This window comes from Protopterus annectens, chromosome 10.part0 (genome assembly GCF_019279795.1).
Source record: "Protopterus annectens isolate FY-2018-M chromosome 10.part0, PAN1.0, whole genome shotgun sequence".
Lineage (NCBI taxonomy): Eukaryota > Metazoa > Chordata > Ceratodontiformes > Protopteridae > Protopterus > Protopterus annectens.
Window position 1 is genome coordinate 317,616,085 of NC_056744.1, and position 24,043 is coordinate 317,640,127.

General features: G+C 41.5%; 1 protein-coding gene across 1 annotated transcript in view; it reads right to left on the reverse strand.

Annotated features, from left to right (window-relative positions):
- Positions 1–24,043, reverse strand: part of CCHR10.PART0H1orf112 (chromosome chr10.part0 C1orf112 homolog) — a 2,885,111-nt gene that overhangs the window by 1,541,593 nt on the left and 1,319,475 nt on the right. The window contains exon 16 of the mRNA XM_044086752.1: positions 13,324–13,375. Within this exon, the coding sequence (XP_043942687.1) occupies positions 13,324–13,375 (52 nt within the window). The remainder of the gene's footprint in view (positions 1–13,323; positions 13,376–24,043) is intronic.

Sequence of the window (24,043 nt, forward strand, 5' to 3'; positions counted from 1 at the left end):
TTGGAGTAAGGATTACGTACAGGTTTTTGGAAAAAGTTTTTCTTGTTATGGGTGACCTTGTTTTTAGTTAAGTTACGAAGCTCTCTGTAGGACTGAAGATTAGAGAAAGTACTAGATTTTTTCCATGCACACTCTCTCATGCATACGTGTATGAGTGGCTTGTGTTAGACAGCAGTGCACTGGGTTTTGATTCTTATTTTCCTGATGGGGCCAGGGAGTTAAGTGTGTCTAGAAAGATGTTGTCCAGGATACCTTCCTCCAGGGAGAGGTCATAGAAGAAGGACCAGCAAACTGTAGAGACTGGGTGGTTGAAAGTGTCTGGATTAAAGTTTGAGGGCTTAGTGCAGTCTCTGTATTGCTGGGATTTGTGCAATATGGGTGAATGTTGATGTATGATGGTGGGATAGTGGTCACTTAGGGTATCAGGCAGAGTGGAGGGTTGTGGTAGGAGTTAGGGTCAGAGGTAAGGACCCAATCTAGTATGCAGCCATACCCAGTATGTTTGTTCAGAAGAGTAGGAGCAGACATCAGTTGGGAGAAGCCAAAGAGATTAATGGAGGTGTTACGGGAATCAGTATCAAGGGCAGTCCAATCGATGTTAACATCACCCAAGACAGCAGTTTCATATGAGAGAGTGAGAGATCCAGGAGAGAAAGAGCTCTACAACAGGGATGTTGTTTCTTGGAGGATATAGACGGTGGCAATTGCTAGTTTCTTGCGATTATTCAGTTTAGAGGTGACAATGAGAAATTCAACTGGGTGAATGTTTGGAAGAGTGACTGGTAGAGGGTGGAGGGAGAGCTGAGTATAGAACTGCAACCCTGCCACCTTTTTCCTTAAGTCAGTCTTGACAGAAGATATTATAGCCTGGGGGAAGACATTCTGAGTCAGATATGTGAGGCTTAAACCAGGTTTCAGAGAAGATAAGAATGTCAGGGGTATGTAGGTAGATCCAGGCATGGAATGGGAAGATTTTATCCATGATACTCTGAATGTTCAAAGATAGAATAGATCATTTTTTGATGGGAGGATCTATGAAGTAGTACTGGGAGTGGAGTTTAGGGAATGTAAGGGATGTATAACACCTGATAGTAGCATATTTAAAATGAGTATTTTGAGAGAATTAAAGTGGTTGTATTGGAGGTAGGTTTTTGGTTTAGTTTTAAGAGGGAGTGTGGGTAGCTGTAATATCTTGATTCCATACAAGGTAGTGTCGGAATGAAGAAAAAGTGATAGGGTTATAGGAAACAGTAGGTGATAGAGAGCTTGGTTGGGGGTAGGTTATAGTAGGTGCAGCGTGTCTGTATGTGAGGGTGCATGGATATGAGTTAGCGAGAGAGGTAAGGATTAGAATGGGTAGGAGGAGCATAAACAGGAAGCTGTGAGGAGCAGACACAAATATAGTGATAGTGGAATGGGGGCTGTCAAGTTATGGAACAGAAAAACAGAGTACAGAATCTTGAACAAAAATAGTGCCAACTAGGAGAGCATTTGAATGGAGCAAAGCATCATGGGAAAAGGCATCAGAACAGAATTATGGGGGACGAGGAAGAAGAATAAAAACTTAAACAAGGATAAATGACACCCCAGAGAACAAGAACCAGCATGCAAGTACTCAGAAATAAAATTACCAGTGAGGCTGCAGCAAATCTATTTAAGATGCTGGTTATAGGATCAGTTAAGTATTGGGTGAAAATGGGCGCGCCTTTGCTGAAGGTTGGGAGTCGGGCTGGCAACTTGGCACCATAAGAAATCTACTGCCGTCTGCCAATCATTAGCGGACCGGAGTTCCGCTGTGGCGACCCCTAACCAGGAAAAGCCGAAAAGACAAACAACATTTACAGCTTATAAAGAAAAAACAGCTTAAGGGTGTTTGGTACTCCTCCTTAACGAAGCACAGTGTAATCAGAAACTGCTGCAAGTACAATTCCTAATTAAAATAAGATGGGAGGAGAACGGGGGTGGGCACACTGCAAAGACTGCAAGTGCAACAAACACATTATATTAAACACAACTGTTCAAGCCAAACAACACTGCACATTGAAAAGCTGATTAAAGGGAAAAAACATTTATGCAAACTTTCTTATTTACAAAGTGTTTTGGCAGGTTTGCAGAGAGCTTGCAGGTGAATTTTGTTTGAGTCCCGAGTGTTTAAACTCATCCAGGGGGACCCTTGTAGTTTAGAGATGGAGGTTGCAGAACTAAGGAATAAGCAGGTTAGAAGGGAAAGGGGTTAAGATAACTATCATACAAAGTTAAATGAAGCACAACAGTTTTAACAGGCCTAAAGTAGAGTTTGAGAGACAAAGTAGATACAGGGAAAAGGAACAACAATCTACAGATTATGTGTTACAGCTACATGATTATGCATATTAGATTATTCCTGCAGAGGCCAGGCCATGTAAAGGAAGGTTAAACAAGACCCTCTTTAAACTAGGCATTCAGTACGGATTGTCTGAGCTTCTCCTACAGGGATAAAAAGTCTAAGACAAACCATCTTGACTGAGCACATTCCTAAACCAGCTGGCCTAGTCATAGCACCACCACAAGGTTACACCAAGTAACATGGCAACTCACCATAAAAATCATAAAGTCTTAGCTAACTCCTCGTTTAGTGCAGGCTCATGGAGGGTTGAAAGCTTTTCCAATGCCTGATCTGCTAGGAAGGAAAAGACATTGTTCAAAGTAGACAAAATGTTGAGGTCTCTATGTCCTAACGTAGGATTAGAGAAAATTCTATTGCACTCCCTGTCCAATGTTTTTAAACTCTGGACCAAGAAACTCACAGCAGAAATATAGCTAGGTTGTGGAGAAGGGGGTAGCTGGTGTTCTGAGGTGCGGATTGGCAGTTGCCGATCCTTCAGCATTCCAGACCCTGGCATTCAGAAATGAATGCAGCTATTCTTTGTGATCAAGCACGAAACATGTCATGTTGTGTGTGGCTACATCACCTCACTTCTTTCATGTAGCAAATAGTTTTCTGTAGTTAGAGTAAGAGTTGTTGAGGAGGGGCACCAATTGGGGAGCTGCACTGGGTGCTACCATAAGGTAACTATGGCTTTGACTCAGTTCTCATGTAATATGCCTAGTCAGCACCTGATGTCATATAGCTAGGGGCACACAGAAAGTGTCTACCTTTTTAAGGATGACAGACTGAACCTTTGATAACAGGTTCCATGAGATACATGACCCAGGACTCTTCCTCCTTCATTTTCATAAAACTGTACATGCATTTCTGGAGGAAAGAAATGGGGAGCACATACCATTACAAGGTGGATGAATGAGACGCAGTTTCTCCTAAGGAAAGTTCTTACAGGTTCATAGGTGTATATTAGGCTAAAGACTACAAGAACGCTTATAAGCCTTGCTGCGCGCAACCAAAATAGGACCCACACATTTGATTTATATAAGAAATTATTTACTGCCTGCCTCTGTCCATCAGAGACGCAGGCACCAGACCAGGGGTGAATTTTTGATTACCCAGCCAATGGTTCAATTTGCACTTAAATAGCGATAGGGAGGAACACGGGTTCACGTGGATGGGCAGCCTGCATCAGAGAACGGGTATTCACTGAGAAATATGCTTCACATGGATGGGGAGCCTGTACCAGAGAACGGGTATTCACTGAGAAATATGCTTCACATAGATGGGGAGCCTGTATCAGAGAATGGCTATTCACTGAAAAATATATGTGTCCCTCCAATATGTCCTATTTGTATCACAAACAAAATTTAGGTCTTTTAATGTAGTAGTTCTGATGTGGTTTGTTTTGTGGATGTGCAAAAGGTTAATCCAAACAGAGTCCAAGGATGCCTCGTACGCCAAGCAAAGATCACCTCTCAGAATCCTGTACGATACCACATACAGAGAAATGGCTTTGAGGTGATCAGCATAGGATATTGCGTTTACTCTTGGTATTCTTTTTGTAAGGAACCTTTATGGACATTCCAGTTGCTGCATGTGTCTGATCAGGTACATAAAGAAGGGGCATTTATACTCTATGATATGTTGGACAAGGGCAGAGTACAGTGGTATCATGACTTCTATGGACCTACAACCCTTGCTCTTACTTATAAGATGAGCAACGTAGGTGGATTTTCTTATTACCTTGGACACATGTTGTTCAACAAGCTAGGTTACTTACAGCAGTTCCTATATTCCTGACTAGTTAAATCAACTTTTTAGGGGTCTTTTATTGATGAAGTAGTTACACAGACTGGTTGACTTCCCAAAAAGTATTACAATGCATTTCTTGGTATTGAGTTTTAAGCCATGGCTTTGGCATCAAGTGTTCTTCTGTGTTACACCTTCCTTAAGGGTGTTCTTGTCTTAGGGGATCCAATGACTGGTCCCAGTCTGAAATAGTCTGTGAACTTGGTTAGCCAGAGGTCTTTGACATCCGAGAAGTAGATGCCAAAGAGGAGTAGGCATAACACTGAGCCCTTGGGGACTCCACTGGGGTCCAGCCTCTTTGAGGAGGCAGCCACACATTCTAACCTCCTGAGTCCTACCAGTTTGCCAGCTAGATAACCAGCATGCTATAATTGGGTCCATACCTAGTTCTGTAAGTTTGTTGACAATGGCCAAGTGGGGGTAATGTATCAAATGCTTTAGCCAGCTCTAGGTAGGCTGGGGTCCTCAAACACCTCATAAGAAGTTAAGTGGGAGGGACATCCCCAACTCCAAAAGGATGGCGGCCTATGTAGATAAAATTCAAAGAGCCAAATGAGTGACAGAGAGGAGATGGATGCGAGTTTCGGGACGCATTTGACCTCCAGCAGCACCGTTCCAGCATCCAAGTGGACAGCTGCACACCAGATGTCAAATATATGCCTGATGTCTAAGCTCTGAAATGTGCACCCTGGTGGGAGGACACCCACAGTACCATGCTCAATATCAGCCTTCAAACACTGCTGATACACAGGAAGGCCTGGAAGGGTCCTGAGTGCAACCAACAAACCATAGCGAGAAAGGGATTCAAGGTTCATAGGCAGTTACAAGGTATGCAGTTCAGAAAACTACTGAGGAGCCCAGCCCAGTTTCCCAAATACTCAACAGCATTGTCTGATTAAGTGGTTTAGTGATATGCTCAGGGTCACGGTGCTAACAGATGGAGGCTGAAGGATTCAAACCCTACACTACAGGGAACAGCTTATTAACAACTCATAGCCTCCTTAATCCATTTTTCTAACTGCCAACTCAAGATCAGGCCAGTCACAAGCCTGCTCCAGCCAATCTAGTGGGAAATTTGGTGGTGCAAACACCCGCTGACATTCAAGGTCATTTTGAGGGGTACATTTCCACTGAACCTCTCCTTATCTGCAGATATGAAGGGTGGGTGGGATCCTCAGCCTTGTTAATCAAGTGTAGCATCAAAATATGCCTGGACAAGAGGGTCATCCAAACAATGGGCTTACCAAGAGAGGGTATGACCACTCTCTACCTTCCAATACTATAGTCTTCTGAAGGTGTTCTGGCAAGTGTTTGGAGCTACATGCTGGAACCACCAGATGATCCCCAAGCTGGGCATTTTTAAATGCTGTTATTTTCAGGGTAAGTACAAATGACAAAATCATCTTTTCCCATTGTCTACATGGCAAGAATGAACTAATTGCACTTATGAGTGTTCCATACCATGTTTTTCAGCAAGGAGTAAAGACAATGCTGGTGAGCACTTTAAAGGCATCTGTGCTTCAAGAATCAAGCAAAGAACTTTCATGCAAGTTGAGACGGAGGACTGAATGATGCAAGTGGAAGAAAAAGCTGGTAGACTGGGGAATTAGATGCACTTTCCTGGTATGCTGCACTACATGGTTAAGTGCTGGTGTTGGGTACATTACATCAAGACTTGATATAAGGTGCAATAGTACATCATGGCATGTGCTGGCACAGGGTGCATTACACTGCAACATGTGGTGTAGAGTGTATTACACTGGGGCATCTGCTAGTGTTGGGTGCATGTATGCCTAAGCATGACCGCCTCAAATACACAATGCCGAATAAGAATGGAAAAGAGAATAAACACAATCATAGTCCCACTAAGAAAGGTTCCTGCTACTACATCCTTGGATCTTTGAGACCATGCATCAGTACGTGTCTGGCCTTTTGTTTCTATTTCTCAGTTCACCTCCACTGTATTAGCACAGTGTCCCAAGACTGGTTTTTGCTGCTTTCAAAGCTAACATTTCATCTCTTTTGTCCAATTTTTGTCCAATGCAATCAAACAACAAAACTTTGCTTGCAGGAACCAGATACCTCCAAGGCACCAGTCAACACAATTCTGCAGGCAAAATGGACTGAATTTAGCAGGTGGGTGAACTGCTTCTAACAAAGGAAAGAAATGAAGGGAAGGAGCCCAACTCCCAAGAATAGCACATTCTCTAAGATCCAAGGTTATGCCAAATGCCTCAAATAACATCTGTTTTTTACTAGAAGCTTTGGTAGCAGGAAATATAATTTGAACAAAATGTTGAGCAGTATCCAAAAAAAAATACATGGTGTGGTGAAATGTACTTATTTTATTTATTCATCCATAATTTGTTTTCAGGGTTAGTCTCACTAGTCTAATAGCCTCTTTTCAGGGGAAACACAAAAAGGTATTTCTACTACTGGGAGAAATTTGGCAAGGGCATCAGGGAACTTCCCCTACTTTTTGCAGTAGGGGGAAGAGACTGGGTGTTACACATCCTGACTTCCTCTTTCCCGTTCATGGGTGGAGGCAGTCAGGTGGAACAGGGAGAAACATGGCTGCTGACAGCCAAGAGAATTTGAAAGTTAAATGCGTTGAAAATTAAGGAAAAGTGGTAGAATTGCTACTAGAAATGTTACAGGTGATGTAGGAGCAGAGAAAATGTTGTCTGCTGATGGTGCGGAGATTGGGAAGGAGATGGAGCCAAATGCAGTGGTGGAGATAGATTCAGAATAAAATTTCCACAAAAAAACAGTTTGAAACGGTAGAAAAATCTGTTATTTCAACCCTCAAGTCAGGAGAGTTGTGGGTATCTGGAGACCCTAGTTAACCAGAGTGAGCCAGAAAGTGGAACTTCTATATCCTAAAGTGACATTATGGAAAAAAATAGAACAGGGAGAAAAAGAGAAGGAAAAACAGCCAGAGAAGGTTCCAGAAAAAAAGTCCTATGCACAAATAGTGGAAAGAGCTAAGGGGAAGACAGAGATGAAGAAAGTGAAGAAAAATGTTATTCAGGTAAGCAGCAAAAAAATGCCTTGACAGATATGAGGTCTGGGACAATGTTATTGGGTCTCTGGATAAAGTGATCATTTAATTAATAAATATGACAAAAATGTTATTTATATGGTCAGACAGGTCATAATGCAAGGAAATGTGAAGTGAAATGTAAGAAATGTAGTAATACAGGACATTTGTGGCTAGAATGTGAGGTAGAAATACAAGAAAATGAAATTATTCAAGATAAAGCTAGAAAAGACTGCTATACAAGAGCACACAATACAATAAAAAAACAAAGAAATGCTATTCAAATTTAAAGGGAAAGAGAGAAAAAGAGATTAAACAAGAAAAAAAAAACAAAGAAATGCTATTCAAATTTAAAGGGAGAGAAAAAAAGAGATGAAACAAGTAAAAAAACAAAGAAATGCTATTCAAATTTAAAGGGAAAGAGAAAGAAAAAGAGATGAAACAAGTAAAAAAACAAAGAAATGCTATTCAAATTTAAAGGGAAAGATAAAGAAAAAGAAGCACACAATACTATAAAAAAACAAAGAAATGCTATTCAAATTTAAAGGGAAAGAGGAAGAAAAAGAGATGAAACAAGTAAAAAAAACAAAGATGCTATTCAAATTTAAAAGGAAAGAGAAAGAAAAAGAATCACACAATACAATAAAAAACAAAGAGATGCTATTCAAATTTAAAGGGAAAGAGAAAGAAAGAAGCACACAATACAATAAAAACAAAGAGATGCTATTCAAATTTAAAGGGAAAGAAAAAGAAGCACACAATACAATAAAAACAAAGAGATGCTATTCAAATTTAAAGGGAAAGAAAAAGAAGCACACAATACAATAAAAAACAAAGAGATGCTATTCAAATTTAAAGGGAAAGAGAAAGAAAAAGAAGCACACAATACAATAAAAAACAAAGATATGCTATTCAAATTTAAAGGGAAAGAGAAAGAAAAAGAAGCACACAATACAATAAAAAACAAAGAGATGCTATTCAAATTTAAAGGGAAAGAGAAAGAAAAAGAAGCACACAATACAATAAAAACAAAGAGATGCTATTCAAATTTAAATGGAAAGAAAAAGACGCACACAATACAATAAAAACAAAGAGATGCTATTCAAATTTAAAGGGAAAGAGAAATAAAAAGATGAAACAAGTAAAAAAACAAAGAAATGCTATTCAAATTTAAAGGGAAAGAGAAAGAAAAAGAGATGAAACAAGTAAAAAAACAAAGAGATGCTATTCAAATTTAAAGGGAAAGAGAAAGAGATGAAACAAGTAAAAAAACAAAGAGATGCTATTCAAATTTAAAGAGAAAGAAAAAGAAGCACACAATACAATAAAAACAAAGGGATGCTATTCAAATTTAAAGGGAAAGAAAGAAAAAGAAGCACACAATACAATAAAAAACAAAGATATGCTATTCAAATTTAAAGGGAAAGAGAAAGAAAAAGAAGCACACAATACAATAAAAACAAAGAGATGCTACTCAAATTTAAAGGAAAAGAGAAAGAAAAGAGATGAAACAAGTGAGGAGTCGGAGTGGCATGCAGTAAAAGGCAAAAAGATTAATTAAGAAAAAGTTAGGGAAAGAAAAACAAAATATAAACATGTAATGGTAAGAGAGAATAAGAAAGGCAAGGGATAAGAACATTGTTCTAATAACTGTTCTATAAAGCTTTAAATGTAAACATTATGAAAAATATTAAGAGAAGAAATAGTATTTTACAATGGTGTGCTGCAGTAGACACTCAAGTAATAGTGTTAAAAGACATTAGAATGCTAACAGAAGAAGAAAGGGTGCAAACAGAAAAACTTAGGAGTGGTACTGTTATTTGGAATATTGGCAAAGAAACATGTTCAGGTTTATGTATACTATGACAAGAAAATACAAAAATATTTGGTATTACAATAATAGAACTGGGCCAAATAACAGTAGTAGATATGATGGAAAAATATGTATACAAACTAATAGCTTTATATGCATATGTGACAAAAAAGATAGAGAAACAATGTTTAAAAGTATACCTAATCATGTCTGTGTTAACATGGACGTAATAATGACAGGTGATTAATTGTAATTTGAGAAATAAAAAGAATAGATGTGATGTTAAAATGGTTACTGAAATTATGAAAAGTGGAAAATTAAAAATATACGAATGAGTAACAAGATCGCACAGAAAAAAAATCAGCAAAAAACAAAAGAAAAACCCAGTCAAGCTAGATTTTCCACAGTGTGATTCCTTAAAACCTCTTGTATTACAGGTAACATGGGATATATGGAAATGGCCCTTAAGGACATCAGGTGTTTCAGCTATATGGCAGTTCTGAATTCCCAATGACTTTTTTCCTTTTAAGTCTGTTATGGACAATTTCAGGGCCTCTAATACAACAGGTTTTAAGGAATCACACAGTAGAAAATCTAGCTTGGCGTTTTTTTTTTGTTTGTTTTTGCTGATTGTTTTTTTCAGTGTGACCTTGTTACTCACTGTTTTAGTTTGCTAGTAGGCAGACACCCTAATGGTTACAGACATCAGCTGGGAATGACAACCCTGTGTTTCCAAATGTCAGCCAGTCCACTTATGCTGTGCTGATGAGGCCATATGAAGACTGAAACATGGATGTCCACAGCTAGTGGGGTTTGGCTTTATTGGCCTGAATTTGTTGTCCATAACAGATTTAAAATTAAAAAAAGTCATGAGCATTCCGAACTGCCATATATTTGAAACACCTGATGTCCTTCCGGGGTTATTTGCATATATCCCAGGTTACCTTTAATATAATAGGTTTTAAGGAATCGCACAAAATTTAGCCTGGCTGGGGTTTTCTTTTGGTTTTTGAAAATTAAAAATATGGAAAAAATAAAGTGTTTTATAATAAGTACTATATGTGCTAAATACTGGTATTGCTTATGACTGTAATCTGCTTGAAACTAGCATTTACTAAATGTTCAATGTGTATTATTATCTTGGAGCTTTTCTCCTTGGGCCTCCGCTGAAAATGGGCATGTATCCAGTCGGACTATCCCGGTCAACAAATGTAAAATAAAATATTTAGCTGAATCAGAGAGCTCTTGTCTCTATGAGAGTTGCTCTTTCTGATTCTGACCGTGACTTGTTTTCTTTTGTTATATATCCCGTTAAGGTAAAGATTCCACCAATGGGGTTTGTTTTTTGGTGTTAGATCTGGGCTTATTTCTGGTAGGTATGGTAACCTTAAAACAACCATTTACACTTTTGTACAGGGTATCTGTAAATAATTCTGCATTGGTAGCTGTGTTCTCAGGGTTTGGGAAGCGATGTATTTTGACAAACATTCACTTAATAGCATGTAGTTTGCTTTATATTACAGGTTTAGTTGGGTTTGATGGGTTGATTTTATTTAGTTCCTTAATGTTGTCCGTGTTTATTATTTAGCTTAGAATAAATCAGACAGCATGAAGTCTAGGAGTTTAATGTTAATATTGTTTTTAGGCACGTGGGTGTGAAATGCACTGTGTTTGGGTTACAACAGTTTTTCTAGAACTTAGTACATATGAGTAAGGCTATGCGCAATTAAAGAGCTACTTCCTGTAGTAAGTGATTTGATAACTCAGCCTTCATGGGGGTGGTGGTGGGGGGGGTCTAGTCCATTATCCTGACCATGATCCGGGTCTGTGTATGCTCAAAATTAGTATAGGATGTTCTACACATTTCCACTTTTTTAAAATTGGCTATTTTTTATGTAGGCTTACCCCAAAACTATCTTCATTCATACTGACCTAATTCTTTTTTTCTCTACTGTATATATGTGATGTGCGAAAAATATATCAACACCTGTGCAAGTTATGCTATACTATCCAAGAGGGTTGCAACTTCTCTAACAGTCAGAAATTCTTTAAAGAAGACAGCATTCATACTAACATGAATAAAAACAGCATCATACTTCCTTACATTAAGGGAATCTAAAGTCTTCCTCACATTCTGTATTTGCTGCTCCTGGCAAACATAACAATTTTTTATTTTCATTATCTTCTCTGCAAATATATGTATTCGCTCCTCTAATATTAAATCTCCAACTAATAGTATATGTTTTCTGACTATATCTGAAGAATTTTCCACTTCTAATTTAGTAACATCTGCCCTACCAATTGTTACAGAAGAACAATCAGCACCACCATTGATGGTGTTAATCTCACCGTTTTCATCCCTGACTTCATACACCTAACTGATTTTGAACTACTGCATTCTGAGTCATGTTAACTTCAGTCTTTCTCCTCTTTCTTACAGTAATGTTCTTTAATCCTTCCAAACTCAGTTTAGATTTCTTAATTTTAGTCTGCCCCTTGCCTCTTTTTTTCTACCTTCTCCGTTGGAAAAAGTATGTAATTTTCTGCAAACTGAATGTTTTGTAATCGAACATTAGCATCATTCCTTATAATTTATCTAAAATACTGGATCTGAGAGTCCACCAACCCACCAATGCACCCCCTTCCCCAGCAATGCCTAGATCATGATGGAGTGAAAGACTGAAATGATCATCATCTTCTTTCGGCTGTTCCCGTTAGGAGTCGCCACAGCGGATCATCTGTTTCCATTTCTTCCTGTCCTCTGCATCATGCTCTTTCACACCAACCGCTTGCATGTCCTCTCTCACCACATCCATAAACCTCATCTTAGGCCTTCATCTTTTCCTCTTACCTGGCAGCTCCATCCTTAGCATCCTTTTCCCAATATACCCAGCATCCCTCCTCAGCACATGTCCAAACCAACGCAATCTCACCTCTCTTACTTTGTCTCCAAACCTGTCCAACCTGAGCTGGCCCTCTAATATACGGATTCCTAATCCTGTACATCCTAGTCACACCCAATGCAAATCTTAACATCTTTAACTCTGCCACATCCAGCTCTGACTCCTGCCTTTTCGACAATGCCACCGTCTCCAACCCATATAACGTAGTTGGTCTCACTACCCTCTTGTAGACCTTCCCTTTCACTCTTATTGGTACCTGTCTGTCACAAATCACTCCTGACACTCACTCTCTCACCCATTCCACCCTGCCTGTACTCTCTTCTTCACCTCTCTTCCTCACCATTATTCTGAACTGTTGATCCCAAGTACTTAAACTCATCCACCTTTACCAACTCTACGCCCTGCATCCTCACCATTCCTCTACCCTCCATCTCATTTACACACATATATTCTGTTTTAGCCCTGCTGACCTTCATTCCTCTCCTCTCTAAAGCATATCTCTACCTCTCCAGGGTCTCCTCAATCTGGTCCCTACTCTCACTACATATCACAATGTCATCTGCAAACATCATAGTCCACGGGGCCTCCTGTCTAATCTCATCTGTCAACCTGTCCATCACCACTGCAAATAAGAAAGAGCTCAGAGCTGATCCTTGATGTAATCCCACCTCCACCTTATACGTATCTGTCACTCCCACCGCAGTCCTCACCAATGTCACACTACCCTTTTTCATATCCTGTACCACTCTTACATACTTCTCTGCCACTCCCGACTTCCTCATACAATGCCACAACTCCTCTCTAGGCACCCTGTCATATGCTTTCTCTAAGTCCACAAAGACACAATGCAACTCCTTCTGACCTTCTCTGTACTTCAACAACACTCTCAGAGCAAATATTGCATCTGTAGTGCTCTTTCCTGGCATGAAACCATACTGCTGATCACTAAGACTGAAATGATCAAGTTTAATTTTACAGCCAAACTGCTCCAAGACACTTCTACTTACATCCTGGTTGTTAGACTCCCTATTCAGGCCTTTGGACTAAACAAACTAAGGAAGACGAGGACCACTCCTCATTCCAGTTCTGTCACTACCAAATGCAGTGATGGAGAGGTTAGCCCCTCCTCAATTATTTGCCAAATTAGAAATGTTTTGCAGGACATCTGTAATGAAAAGATCTGATAACTGAGAGTTCTTGAAGATCTAACAGTACAGCAGGCATGCTACATAATTCCACACCAAACATTTCTGTTAATCTTTTCAGGCAATATTCTTTTATCTGTTATGACATTTGTGTATAAAAACATTGCAAAACTATTCAGTTTCATTTCAGTTTTGCGGTAAAACAAAATACTTTTTCAGGATAACAAATTCTAAGTTAGATCACTCACCATATGTGCTATTAAAGTGACGTGATAGGCACAGAGTTCTGCAGTTCCATATCTGCAATGAAGAACAAACGGGTATATACACTTAGCTCATGAGGGAGATAAAAAACATTGTTCTCTGTTAAAAAAAAAAAAAAAAAAAAAAAGTTATGTACTCACCATTACGTTCCATCTGTATTGTTGATTTTTCATCTATCCACACATATGGGGGTTCAGATCCGATCCACGGGATCCAACTCGGCCGTTACTAAGCTTGTGGCAACCAAAAAGCTCTTAGATACCCCATCTTACCCACAATGCATCTCTCCATGTTACCTCAGATCTTGTTTGCTAGAATTATTGCCATACAGGAAAGAATTAAACTTTAATAATGAAAGATTTTTAAGGAGACCACTTCTGGATTATTGGGGATAACAAAAAATAACCTAAAATTTACTTCTCATTCCACTAGAAAACCAAAGGAATGGGGTTGGAGGGAGGGGATGTGAGGAGAGATGAAAAAATTGACAATACAGATGGAACGTTATGGTGAGTACATAACTTCTTTATCTGATATTGTCAGTTTTCCATCTTGCCATCACATATGGGACAGAGTTCCCGGCTACCTCTAACCCGGGTTGACTTACGGGAGGATGCTTCTCAGGACCATCAAACCAAAGGAGGCTCTTCCCCCCCGGAGATGAAATCTAACCTGTAATGCATGACAAAGATATCACAGTTTGCCCATGTGGCCACTGCTCAAATATCATTCACGGAGGCATTCGTCTGGAAGACTGCGGATGTGGCCATTGCCCTGGTTGAATGAGCTTGAATAGGATTTGGAAGGGTTTATACCTTCTGAGGTGTAAATAAATGAAATGCAATGAGAGACAAGGTAACTTTGGATACTGTAAGCCTTTTTGAGGGCCTGAAAAAGGCAATAAACAATTGACTTGCTTTACGAAACTCTTTAGTCCTATGCAAACAGGAATGTAATTGTCTACGAACATCCAACAATGTAGAACATTATTCACCTTTATTGCTGAAATTAGGAAAGAAGACAGGCAACTGTACAGTCTGATTAACATTTAATAGTGAAACGTTTGGGCAGAAAGGAGAGGTTGGTACACAGAGAGACTCTGTCTTTATGAAAAAGCAAATATGAGGCCTGGGAAGATGGTGCCCAAATGTCTGATATTCTTCTTGAAGATGTGATAGCCACCAGAAAGATAGTTTTCCAAGATAAAAACAATATCACAAGTTGCTGCAAGTTCAAAAGAGATTGAACAATAAGACGTAGTACCAAATTAAGGTCCCATGGTGGAGAAGGATCCTTATGGGGAGGCCTGAACAACAGGGTCCCTTTCAAGAAGGCTTTGCAAAGTTTATGGGAAATGAGACATAAATTATCCATCCCAATGTGGAAAGTAAACATGTCTGCTAATTGTCAAGTCAAGATCAGGTCAAAGAAAACTTTATTGTCATTCAGAACTACACAGCAGTGTAGCTGAATGAAATTACAATGCTTCATTCTCAATGCAGGAAACAGTTGTATATAGACAGAAAAAAATTAATAAAATATCACAGAAGAAATTTAATAAGTAGCAATTAGTAAGTAAAGTAGGACAGCAGTGACCCACACCCATCCCAGAACAGGGGACAAGGAAGACAAGGAACAATATGAAGGTAATATTGTCAAAGCAAAATTGAAATAATAGCAGCAAATCTATGATTAGACTGAATTATTGCACAGTTTGTATATTGCACTTTACAGTCCTTCAGTGTGTAGGTGAGCCACCTTAGTATTGCACTTAGTTATTGCACATCCATAAAATAAGCCCCTTGATAGGGTAGTTATGTAACAGACATCATGGTTCATTCTTCCCAAGAGTTCAATAGTAATGGAGAGGAGAAAGACAGTAGAATCAGCTGCTCCACTATCAAAAAGGTGGGCTAAAAATTCCAGAATAGTGTAAATAGGAGCTGTGAGAGGATCTACATTCTGTTGATGAGCCCAAATTACAAACCTCTTCCATTTACTCCTACAAAGTTTCTGAGTGGTTGACGTATGAGAAAACATCAGAATATGAAGGACCGAATATGATGGACCAGTGAGGAGAACATATGTTGTCTGGCAATCAAAGGAATTGGAGGAACCAAGCTGTCAGTTTTAGGTTGTGAAGGTTGGGATGGATCATTCCTGTTGGATGTGACAGAAGGTCTGGAAAAAGTTCCAGAATCCAGGGTTTCTTCTATAGATGAGGTCAGAGGAATGGAAACCAGATTTCTCAAGGCCAATATGAAGCAATAAGGATTACTGTTCTCTTCAACCTGTTGGCTTTCTGAAGGAATTTGGGAATCAAGGGGATGGGGGATAAGGTGTACAAAAGACTGGGAGGCCAATCGTATATTAGAGCATCCCTCACGGACTCCCCCAGTGGGGGGATTAGGACGAAGTAGCTGCTGCATTTGTTATTTAGGAGAGAAGCAAAGAGATTGCAGCAAGGCTGGCCTCATCGAACGGAAAATGTCTTCCACTACCTTCTTGTTGAGGGACCACTTGAGAGCCATGAGAATGATTCTGCTCAACTTGTCTGCTATGACAGTGGACATTCCCGAATGTAGTTGAATGAAGATCACCCACTGCTACACTCTGAGTGCTTCTCGACAGAGTATAATCTGATTCCCCCTTGTTTATGTACTGGACCACCGACATGTTCTCTCACTGAATCGCCACCGCTCCCAGAGGAAAAGCAGTCTGAAATGCCTGCAATGCTAGAAGCATTGCCCTCATCTCCAGGATGTCTATGTGAAGATTGGCCTTGTCTTCAGACCAGGTTCCTTGGACGGTCTTCCCCAGATAATTCTCCCCCATCTGAGATGCATCTGAGGTCACCGTGCCCTGTGGTTGAGAAGGGAACGAAGGGTCGATCTTGGGTCAAATGTTCTGACTGAATCCACCATGAAAGGTTCCTTTTGCATATGTCTGTTATGAGAATTTGATGAGACATCGGTTGGTGGCTAAGTGACCACTGAGTAGCTAGAAGCCATTGCATTATCTGCATGTGAAATCTGGTTAATGGAACTAACATCATCACTGCAGGCATTGATCCTAAAGCCTGTAAAACATGACGAGCAGCTACCTTCTTGTTCTGATTAATCTGTATGTTGGTCGTCTGATTATTAACACTCTGGAGGAAGGAAGTTTCGTAATTATCTGTGTGGTGTCCAATAGTGCTCCTATGAACTCTAGTGATTGAGAATGTTCAAGTTGTGATTTCTGGTAATAAAGAAGTTATGTACATACCATAATGTTCCATCTGTTTTGTCGATCGTCACCTATTCTTGACTCTTAGACAATTGGTTCTAATCCTCGGAACCGGTCCAGTCATTCTACAGCTCGCTCCAACCAAAAATCTCTTGAGCTAATACTCTAACCACAATGTCCTCTACAATTCACCTCAGATCAATTAGGCAATCTTATAGACAGCAAGAAGAACCATAAGCAAATATGAAGAAGCCACGTCAAAGGTGAACCCTGACAAGGCACCCAGGACAAATGTTCACTCCTCCAGGAATTCACAGGAGGGGGGGAAGGAGGGTGGGATGCCAAGAACAGATGAAGATCTATAACACAGATGGAACTTTACTGTAAGAACATAATTTCTTTATCTGATGTTGTCAGTCTTCATCTATTCCTGACTCTTGGGACAGAGTTTACAGCTACTTTAGATCCTGGGAGGCCTGCGAACCACAGAACCAAAGAAGCTCTTCCTCTAGAGACCAGATCCAATTTGTAATAAGTGATAAAGGTATGTGGAGTAGCAGACGCTGCTGCACATATTTCATTCATGGAAGCCTTGGAATGGAAAACAGATGAAGTGGCCATTGATCTGGTGGAATGCACTCTCACAGGTGCAGGTAACTTGAGATTCATTTTATTATATATATATGCAAGTAATACAATCTCATAACCATTTTGATAAGCGAATTTTGGAAACAGATTTCCCTAAAGTTGGGCTGGAAAAAGATGCAAGCAACTGTTCTGATTTTCTAAATTCTTTAGCTCTGTTGAGATAAAACATTGTCTGTGAATATCCAGCAAATGTAGGCAATATTCACCTTAGTTGGAAAACCTGGGGAAGAAAACAGGCAAGTCTATGGGTTTGATTAATGAGGGTTTCTTTGACGAGCACGTTACATAGTCTATACAAAATTAGAGGAAGCTCCCTGAAACCATTATGGAAGTTAGAAATGGCAGCTAACAGGATTTTGTCAGAAGTCCTTTGATCAAAAAGAATGGCTAGAAATTCTAGAACTTTTTCCACAGGAGTGGAGAAAGGCTCAAGATTGTTATAAGCCCAGGCTGAAAATTTCTTCTACTTACTAAGATAGACTTTCCTGGTAGATGATCTATGGGAAGCCAGCAGAATTTTCTGCACTGAGGTAGGTATTTCTACTTACTAAGGTAGAGTTTCCTGGTAGATGATCTATGGGAAGCCAGCAGAATTTTCTGCACTGAGGTAAGTACTTCTATTTACTAAGGTAGAGGTTCCTGGTACATGATCTATGGAAGCCAGCAGAATTTTCTGCACTGAGGTAGGTATTTCTACTTACTAAGGTAGAGTTTCCTGGTAGATGATCTATGGGAAGCCAGCAGAATTTTCTGCACTGAGGTAAGTATTTCTACTTACTAAGGTAGCGTTTCCTGGTAGATGATCTATGGAAGCCAGCAGAATTTTCTGCACTGAGGTAGGTATTTCTACTTACTAAGGTAGAGTTTTCTGGTAGATGATCTATGGGAACCAGCAGAATTTTCTGCACTGAGGTAGGCATTTCTACTTACTAAGGTACAGTTTCCTGGTAGATGATCTATGGGAACCAGCAGAATTTTCTGCACTGAGGTAGGTGTATCATTATGCCTGGCGACTAACAGAATTGGAGGAACCAAGCTGTCAGTTTTAGATTTTGATTGTCAGGTTGCACCAGTCCCTCAGGGTGAGACAGCAGGTCTGTAACTGGGTCCAGAATCCAAGGATGGTAAACTAGATGAGGCCAAATGAAGGGGAACCAAATTTGTCAAGGCTAATAAGATGCAATGAGGATCACTTTGCTTCTCAACCTGGCATTAGAGGGAAGGGGGGAAAGGCATAGAGGAGACCCAGGGGCCAATCAAGAAGAAGAGCATCTCCTGGTGACTCCCCCTGAAGGGGAACTAGGGCAAAGTAGCTTCTGCACTTGTTGTTTTGGGGTAATGCAAAAAGGTCGCAGCAAAGCTGGCCCCAGCAATGAATTGGATTTTTGCACAGAATAAGATGTACTTGGGATTTTATCTTCTGTAATCCATGCTGCGGAATGGAGGCTACACAACAGATGTTCAGACAAGCTCCTATGAATTCTAGATCTTCAGAGGGCCTTAGCTGAGACTTTGACTGAGATACCAAAGCTCACGAACAAATGCAGAATGAACTCTGTTGCCCGAAGCAATAGATGCCTGGTGAAAACTGTGATGAGCCAGTTGTCTAGATAAGGAAACACCCAGAATCCATACAGTCTCAAGTAAGCTGTTACTGCTGTCATACATCTGGTGAGCACCCCGAGGGCTGTGGCAAGACCAAAGGGCAGCACCCTGAACTGAAAATGACTGGCTTCTAGCCGAAAGCAGAGAATACTTCTGGAGAGTTTGTCCATTTTTATGTGGTAGTACTTGTCTTGAAGGTCCACACAGCACATCCAATAATTTTCCACTAAAAAAGGAAGTACACATTGAACCGTGACCATCTGGAATTTGGACTCTTGAACAAATTTGTTTAGAAGGCTGAGATCCAGTATAGGTCTCCAGTCCCTGGGCTTTTTTGGCACTAAAAATAACCTTAAGCAAAATCCAGATCCTACCTGGTCTAGTGGGACTTCTTGGATGACTCTATTCTAGCAGCTTTTGGTTTTCTAAGGCTGCTTGGTCTCTCTGATTGGGTGGAAAATTGGGATGAATTGTTAGAAATATGGGATAAAGGGTGAAGGGGATAGAATAACCTCTGGTAATAATTCTCTGCACCCAAACATCTGTTATCTGTTGCCAGGCTTTTGCATGTAGAGAAAATCTTCTCCAGACTGTTTCCAGCGATAAGCAATCTGGCCCCCTTTCAGGAGCGCTGGTAAGGTTGGCCAGAGAAAGAGTCTCTGGAACTCTGATTCTGTGAGCCACCTCTTCCTCAGGGTCAGCATTTTCCAGTAGAGCTCCCCCATCTGCTCTGAGGGGAGCCTCCACCACGTGTCCTGGAAAAGCAGTTGGGACTTTTTAAACCACATCTTCCCATGCCTCTGATTCCTAGAAAAGGAACATTGGGGAGGGGAAAAAATGTATGCCCAGAGCAGACAGAGTTTTCCCATCCTTCTCACACCCGAGTTTAACTTTGAGGCTGAACAAAAAAGATCAGTCAAAGGCAGCATTGACGAAAGAAGACTTGAATGGCTCCACAAACTAATCCGGGCGTGTCATCTGATAACACCTCAACCAGCTGACCTGGTCATCCCTTCAGCTGCATGTGAAATGAGCCTCATGGATGAGTTAGATATAGACTTCAGGATAGCTAACTGTGAGGTCAATTTTTCTTGGACCTTATCAGATACAGCTCCTACTATGGTGTCCGATAGTTCCTTAATCAGATCTCTCTGGAGCCTACTGAAGTGTGCCAGAAAATTCAAGGACCTTAAGGTGAAGGTCAATGATACATAAACCAGCTTTCCAAAGCTATCCATCGCTCTAAACTCATGGTTAGGGGGGATGAACACAGGAACTTTCCTCAGCAAGTTCCTTTTTTGGTGGCCGCTGCTACCACCATGGGATCTACTGCTAACCCTTTAGCCCAATGTTGGTGATCCTCAGGTGCAGAAAATATTTTATCTGGTCTTTGGGGAATCAGTTTTATGGAGTGAGGAGATTTCTAAGCCTGTTGAGTGATCAGTTTAATGAGACAGTCAGCGGGAGGGATCACCTAGGAGGTAGATGGGTGAGAAGCAAAGGCTTGCAAGTACACAGACATCTCCTGGGCTTCCAGTTACCCCTCTGTTTAAAGATCTCAAGAATGTCTCCAAAAGAGACATGTTCTGGAGGTGACCGCGGTGGAATCCTACCTGTCATCATAATCAGTGTCCTTAGTGACAGACTCTTCAGGGAAAGCCAGGTGTTTCCTCTTGCATGTCTTCTTCTGAGAAGGCACTTTAGTGGGAATGTCTGAGGAGATCTCGGAAGAAGGGTGGTCCTCAGCCGGGATTATCTTGTAACCTTGGAGCTCACTGTCTGGGCGCAGAGGCTGGTGGAAGCTCCTGGTAAGAAGGGGTCAGTGGATGAAACACCGATACAGCATGAGCCACCTGAGAGCCTGCGGTGGCCAATACTCTCGCCATAGCCTGAAAAGCATGTCCCCCCAGTTTGGGATGGGATCCCAGAACCGAGAAAGACGAACTTGGAAACAGGGTCACACCCCTCCCCGACACACTCACCTCCTAAGCCGAAGACAAAGAAGGACCCCCAGCCACTGGTGTTCCACGAGGTAAGGACGACACCTAATAAATTACAGGTGTCGACTCAAACCTCTCTGGCCCGACAACAGAGCCACGATCTCGGGAATCCATCAGTTCCGAAAGAGCCAAGGAAGTCAGAAGCCAAGTCAGGAACTGAAGGTAAGGAGGTTGTTGGTGCCAGAGCAATAGGAACCTCAATGGTTGGAGTGGGGAGCTGTCAAGCCTCCAAGGAAGTCAGAGTAGTAAAACTGGAGTAGTCCTGGGAGAAAACATCCCTGCTCCAGGAAGGAGAGGAGGTTGGTAAAAAGTAGAAAGACCCTTAGACGGGAGGAGCTGGTCCACCAATCTCACCACATCAACTTCAGTGAGACTTCCTGGAGGAGGGAACAGACAATCTAGAGGGAGATTCCAGACTTTCTATTAAGGATCTGGGAAGCTGACCAAAGGAGGAGTCAATGGAAGGGGAATACTTTGTCCTGGGCGTATAAAGAGGATTTTCAGCATCAAAGGGGGGGATGATCTGTTGCAGTACAGAAAGAGATGTCAGCACCAGCATGAAAACTAAGAAGACTGTGCCTGTGATGGAGCCGGTGCTGAAGGCACCGAGGTGACTGGTGCCGAAGAACGAGTCTGTTCAGAGAGCTTTGGAACCCTAGCTCTCAGCTCCAAGAAGGAACCAAAAAAAGACACTTTCATTTTCTTGATGTTGGTGCCGATGGAGCCGTCGGCACCGGAATACTAGTTATGGAACCAGAGGCCTTCGGAGACTTATCAGCCTTGGATAAAGCTTCTTAAAAGGGGGTGTCTTAAAAAGCCCTTTAAGAATAAGCTTGTTATGATGTTCTACCAAGGCCCTAGTACTGAAGGCCTGGCAGATGAAGCACTCTATGTCTAAATGTGGAGCACCTAACCAACAAACACAAGCCGTATGCCTATCAGAGTTAGGCATTTGTCGGCTGCAGCCCTGCACTGCTTAAAAACAGTTGTGCCTTTGGACTTATCTGCCATATTGAAAAGTGGCAGAAAAATAAACAGTCATGGTACACACACACACACAAAGGATAAACGGGAAAAGGAGAAGGTTCTAACAACAATGGTACAAAGAACAACCAAAACGGTAGACAGAAAAGGAGAGAGGAAAACTACCATCGATGGTAAGGAAAGGAATGCCAATGGGTATAGAAAGTACAACTACCAGCAATGTTAGAGAAAGAACACCAACAGGTACAGAAATGCACTCAAAAGTAAAAAGGGCAGGCAGAGAAAGCAAAAATATTAAAGTTTTACAGCAAAGACAGGTAAAAAGACCAATGCATTTTAAATGTTACTTAGCTGCGAGAGGAGAGTTGGCTGAATTGTCGTGACCATTCGGAGCTTGCAAAATCAAACAGACTTGTTCAATTTCCTGAGATCCAGGAGTGGTCTCCAGTCCCCTGTTTTGTTTGGAACCAAATAAGAACCTTCAGTAAGTTCCGAATCCTCCCTGGTCTCAGGGACCTCTTGGATGACTCCCTTTTTCTAGCAGCTTGATTCCTTGGTCTGGGTGGAACGTCTGGGATTTTTTTTGCTGGGGGGGGGTACTGAGAGAAGTGAATTTGGTAACCCCCGGATATTATACTCTGCACCCACGTATCGGAAGTTATCTTTTGCCAGGCTCTCCAGTACAGGAATAGTCGACCCCTGATTGCCTCCAGAGGTGGACAATCGGGCCTTCTTTCAGCAGCAATGAAAGGGTTTCCTAAAGAAAGATTCCCAGGACCCCTGGTTCTGCAGACCTCCTCTGCTACGAGGGTGGCATCTTTCATTATTGTTACTCCCTCTGCCTCTGGGGGAAAACTCTCTACGTGTGTCTTGGTAAGACCACCGAGACTTTTTGAACCACATTTTTCCGCTCTCTCTCTCTCTCTCTCTCTCTCTGACCTTTGGGATAAGGTCTCTGAGGAACCAAAAAACTTACGCCCATGGCAGAAAGAGTCTTACCTTTTTTTTCACACCTGGATAGCATATCTTTGAGTTTGGGACCAAAAAGTAAAGTGCCGTCAAATGGTGCTTTGAACGAAGACTTAAAAGGTTCTGCAAAATCACATGGGTGGATCCAGGCATGCCTCCTCATACAAATGAAGGAGCCTGCCACTCAAATCATTTCTTTGGCTGCAGGTGCAATGAGCCTCATGGAAGAGTTAGCTAGAGAATGTAGGGTCGCTAACTGGGAAGGCACCTTTTCTTATGCTCCCACAGCTACTTCTCCTTCAAGGGTACCAGATAGTTCCTTGATCGGATCCCTTTGCACCCTAGTGAAATGAGAAAGGTAATTCAGCAATCACAAAATGAAGGTTGCTGAAGAAAACACTCTCTTCCCGCACCTATCCATCATTCTGGAATCCATATTAGGAGGATGAATAGTTGAACTCTCCTCTGAAAAGTTCTTTCTTTGTCATCGCTGTCATGATCATGGCATCTACTGCAACCCCTTTCGTCCAGAAGGCCTTGTCAAATGGAGCAGTAATTATTTTATTGAGGTCTCTGGGGAACAGGTTTGGTGGAATCCAGATTCTCCCATGCCTGCTGAGAGATCAGCTCTATGAGCTCATTAGTGGGAGAAGTCACCTAGGAGGGTAGATGGGTGGGAAGCAAAGGTCGCCAGGTACACCAACTCCTCAGGTGAAGGATTACTGGACTGCCGTCTGCGTCTCTGTTTCAGGATCTCCAGAATCTTCCCAAGGGAAACATCTTCAGGAAGTGAATGTGGGGATCCTTCTCCCTCATCGAGGTCAGTGTCTTCACTGACAGACTCCTCCGTCGAGTAGAAATGCTTCCTCTTGCAAAGTCTCCTCCGAGGGACCTCCTCAATGGGGTGCTCTGGGGAGGTATCAGAAGAGGCAGGGGCACCCAGATGTGTATCCTGGTACCTGGGATCCCACTGTCCCTGTGGAACATCCTGGTCAGAAAAACACAGGGTACCTTGCTGGGATTGAGGATCCGAGGAGGCAGTTGACCTTCGAGATACGATAACAGCTATAGCCCAACTCCAGAGCCCCAAAGGCTGACCACTCCTGAATGGAGGTGGATTCTGGCTCTGACAAGCCATGGTTTTGGGTCTGGCTCCCCTCCAGACCAGAAGACAGTCTGCCAGGGGTAGCTGCCAGAGCCAAGCTCATCTGCACTGAAGCCCCGAGGCACATTGACTGCTTCAAAGACCTGGGAGTCGAGTGCACTCATG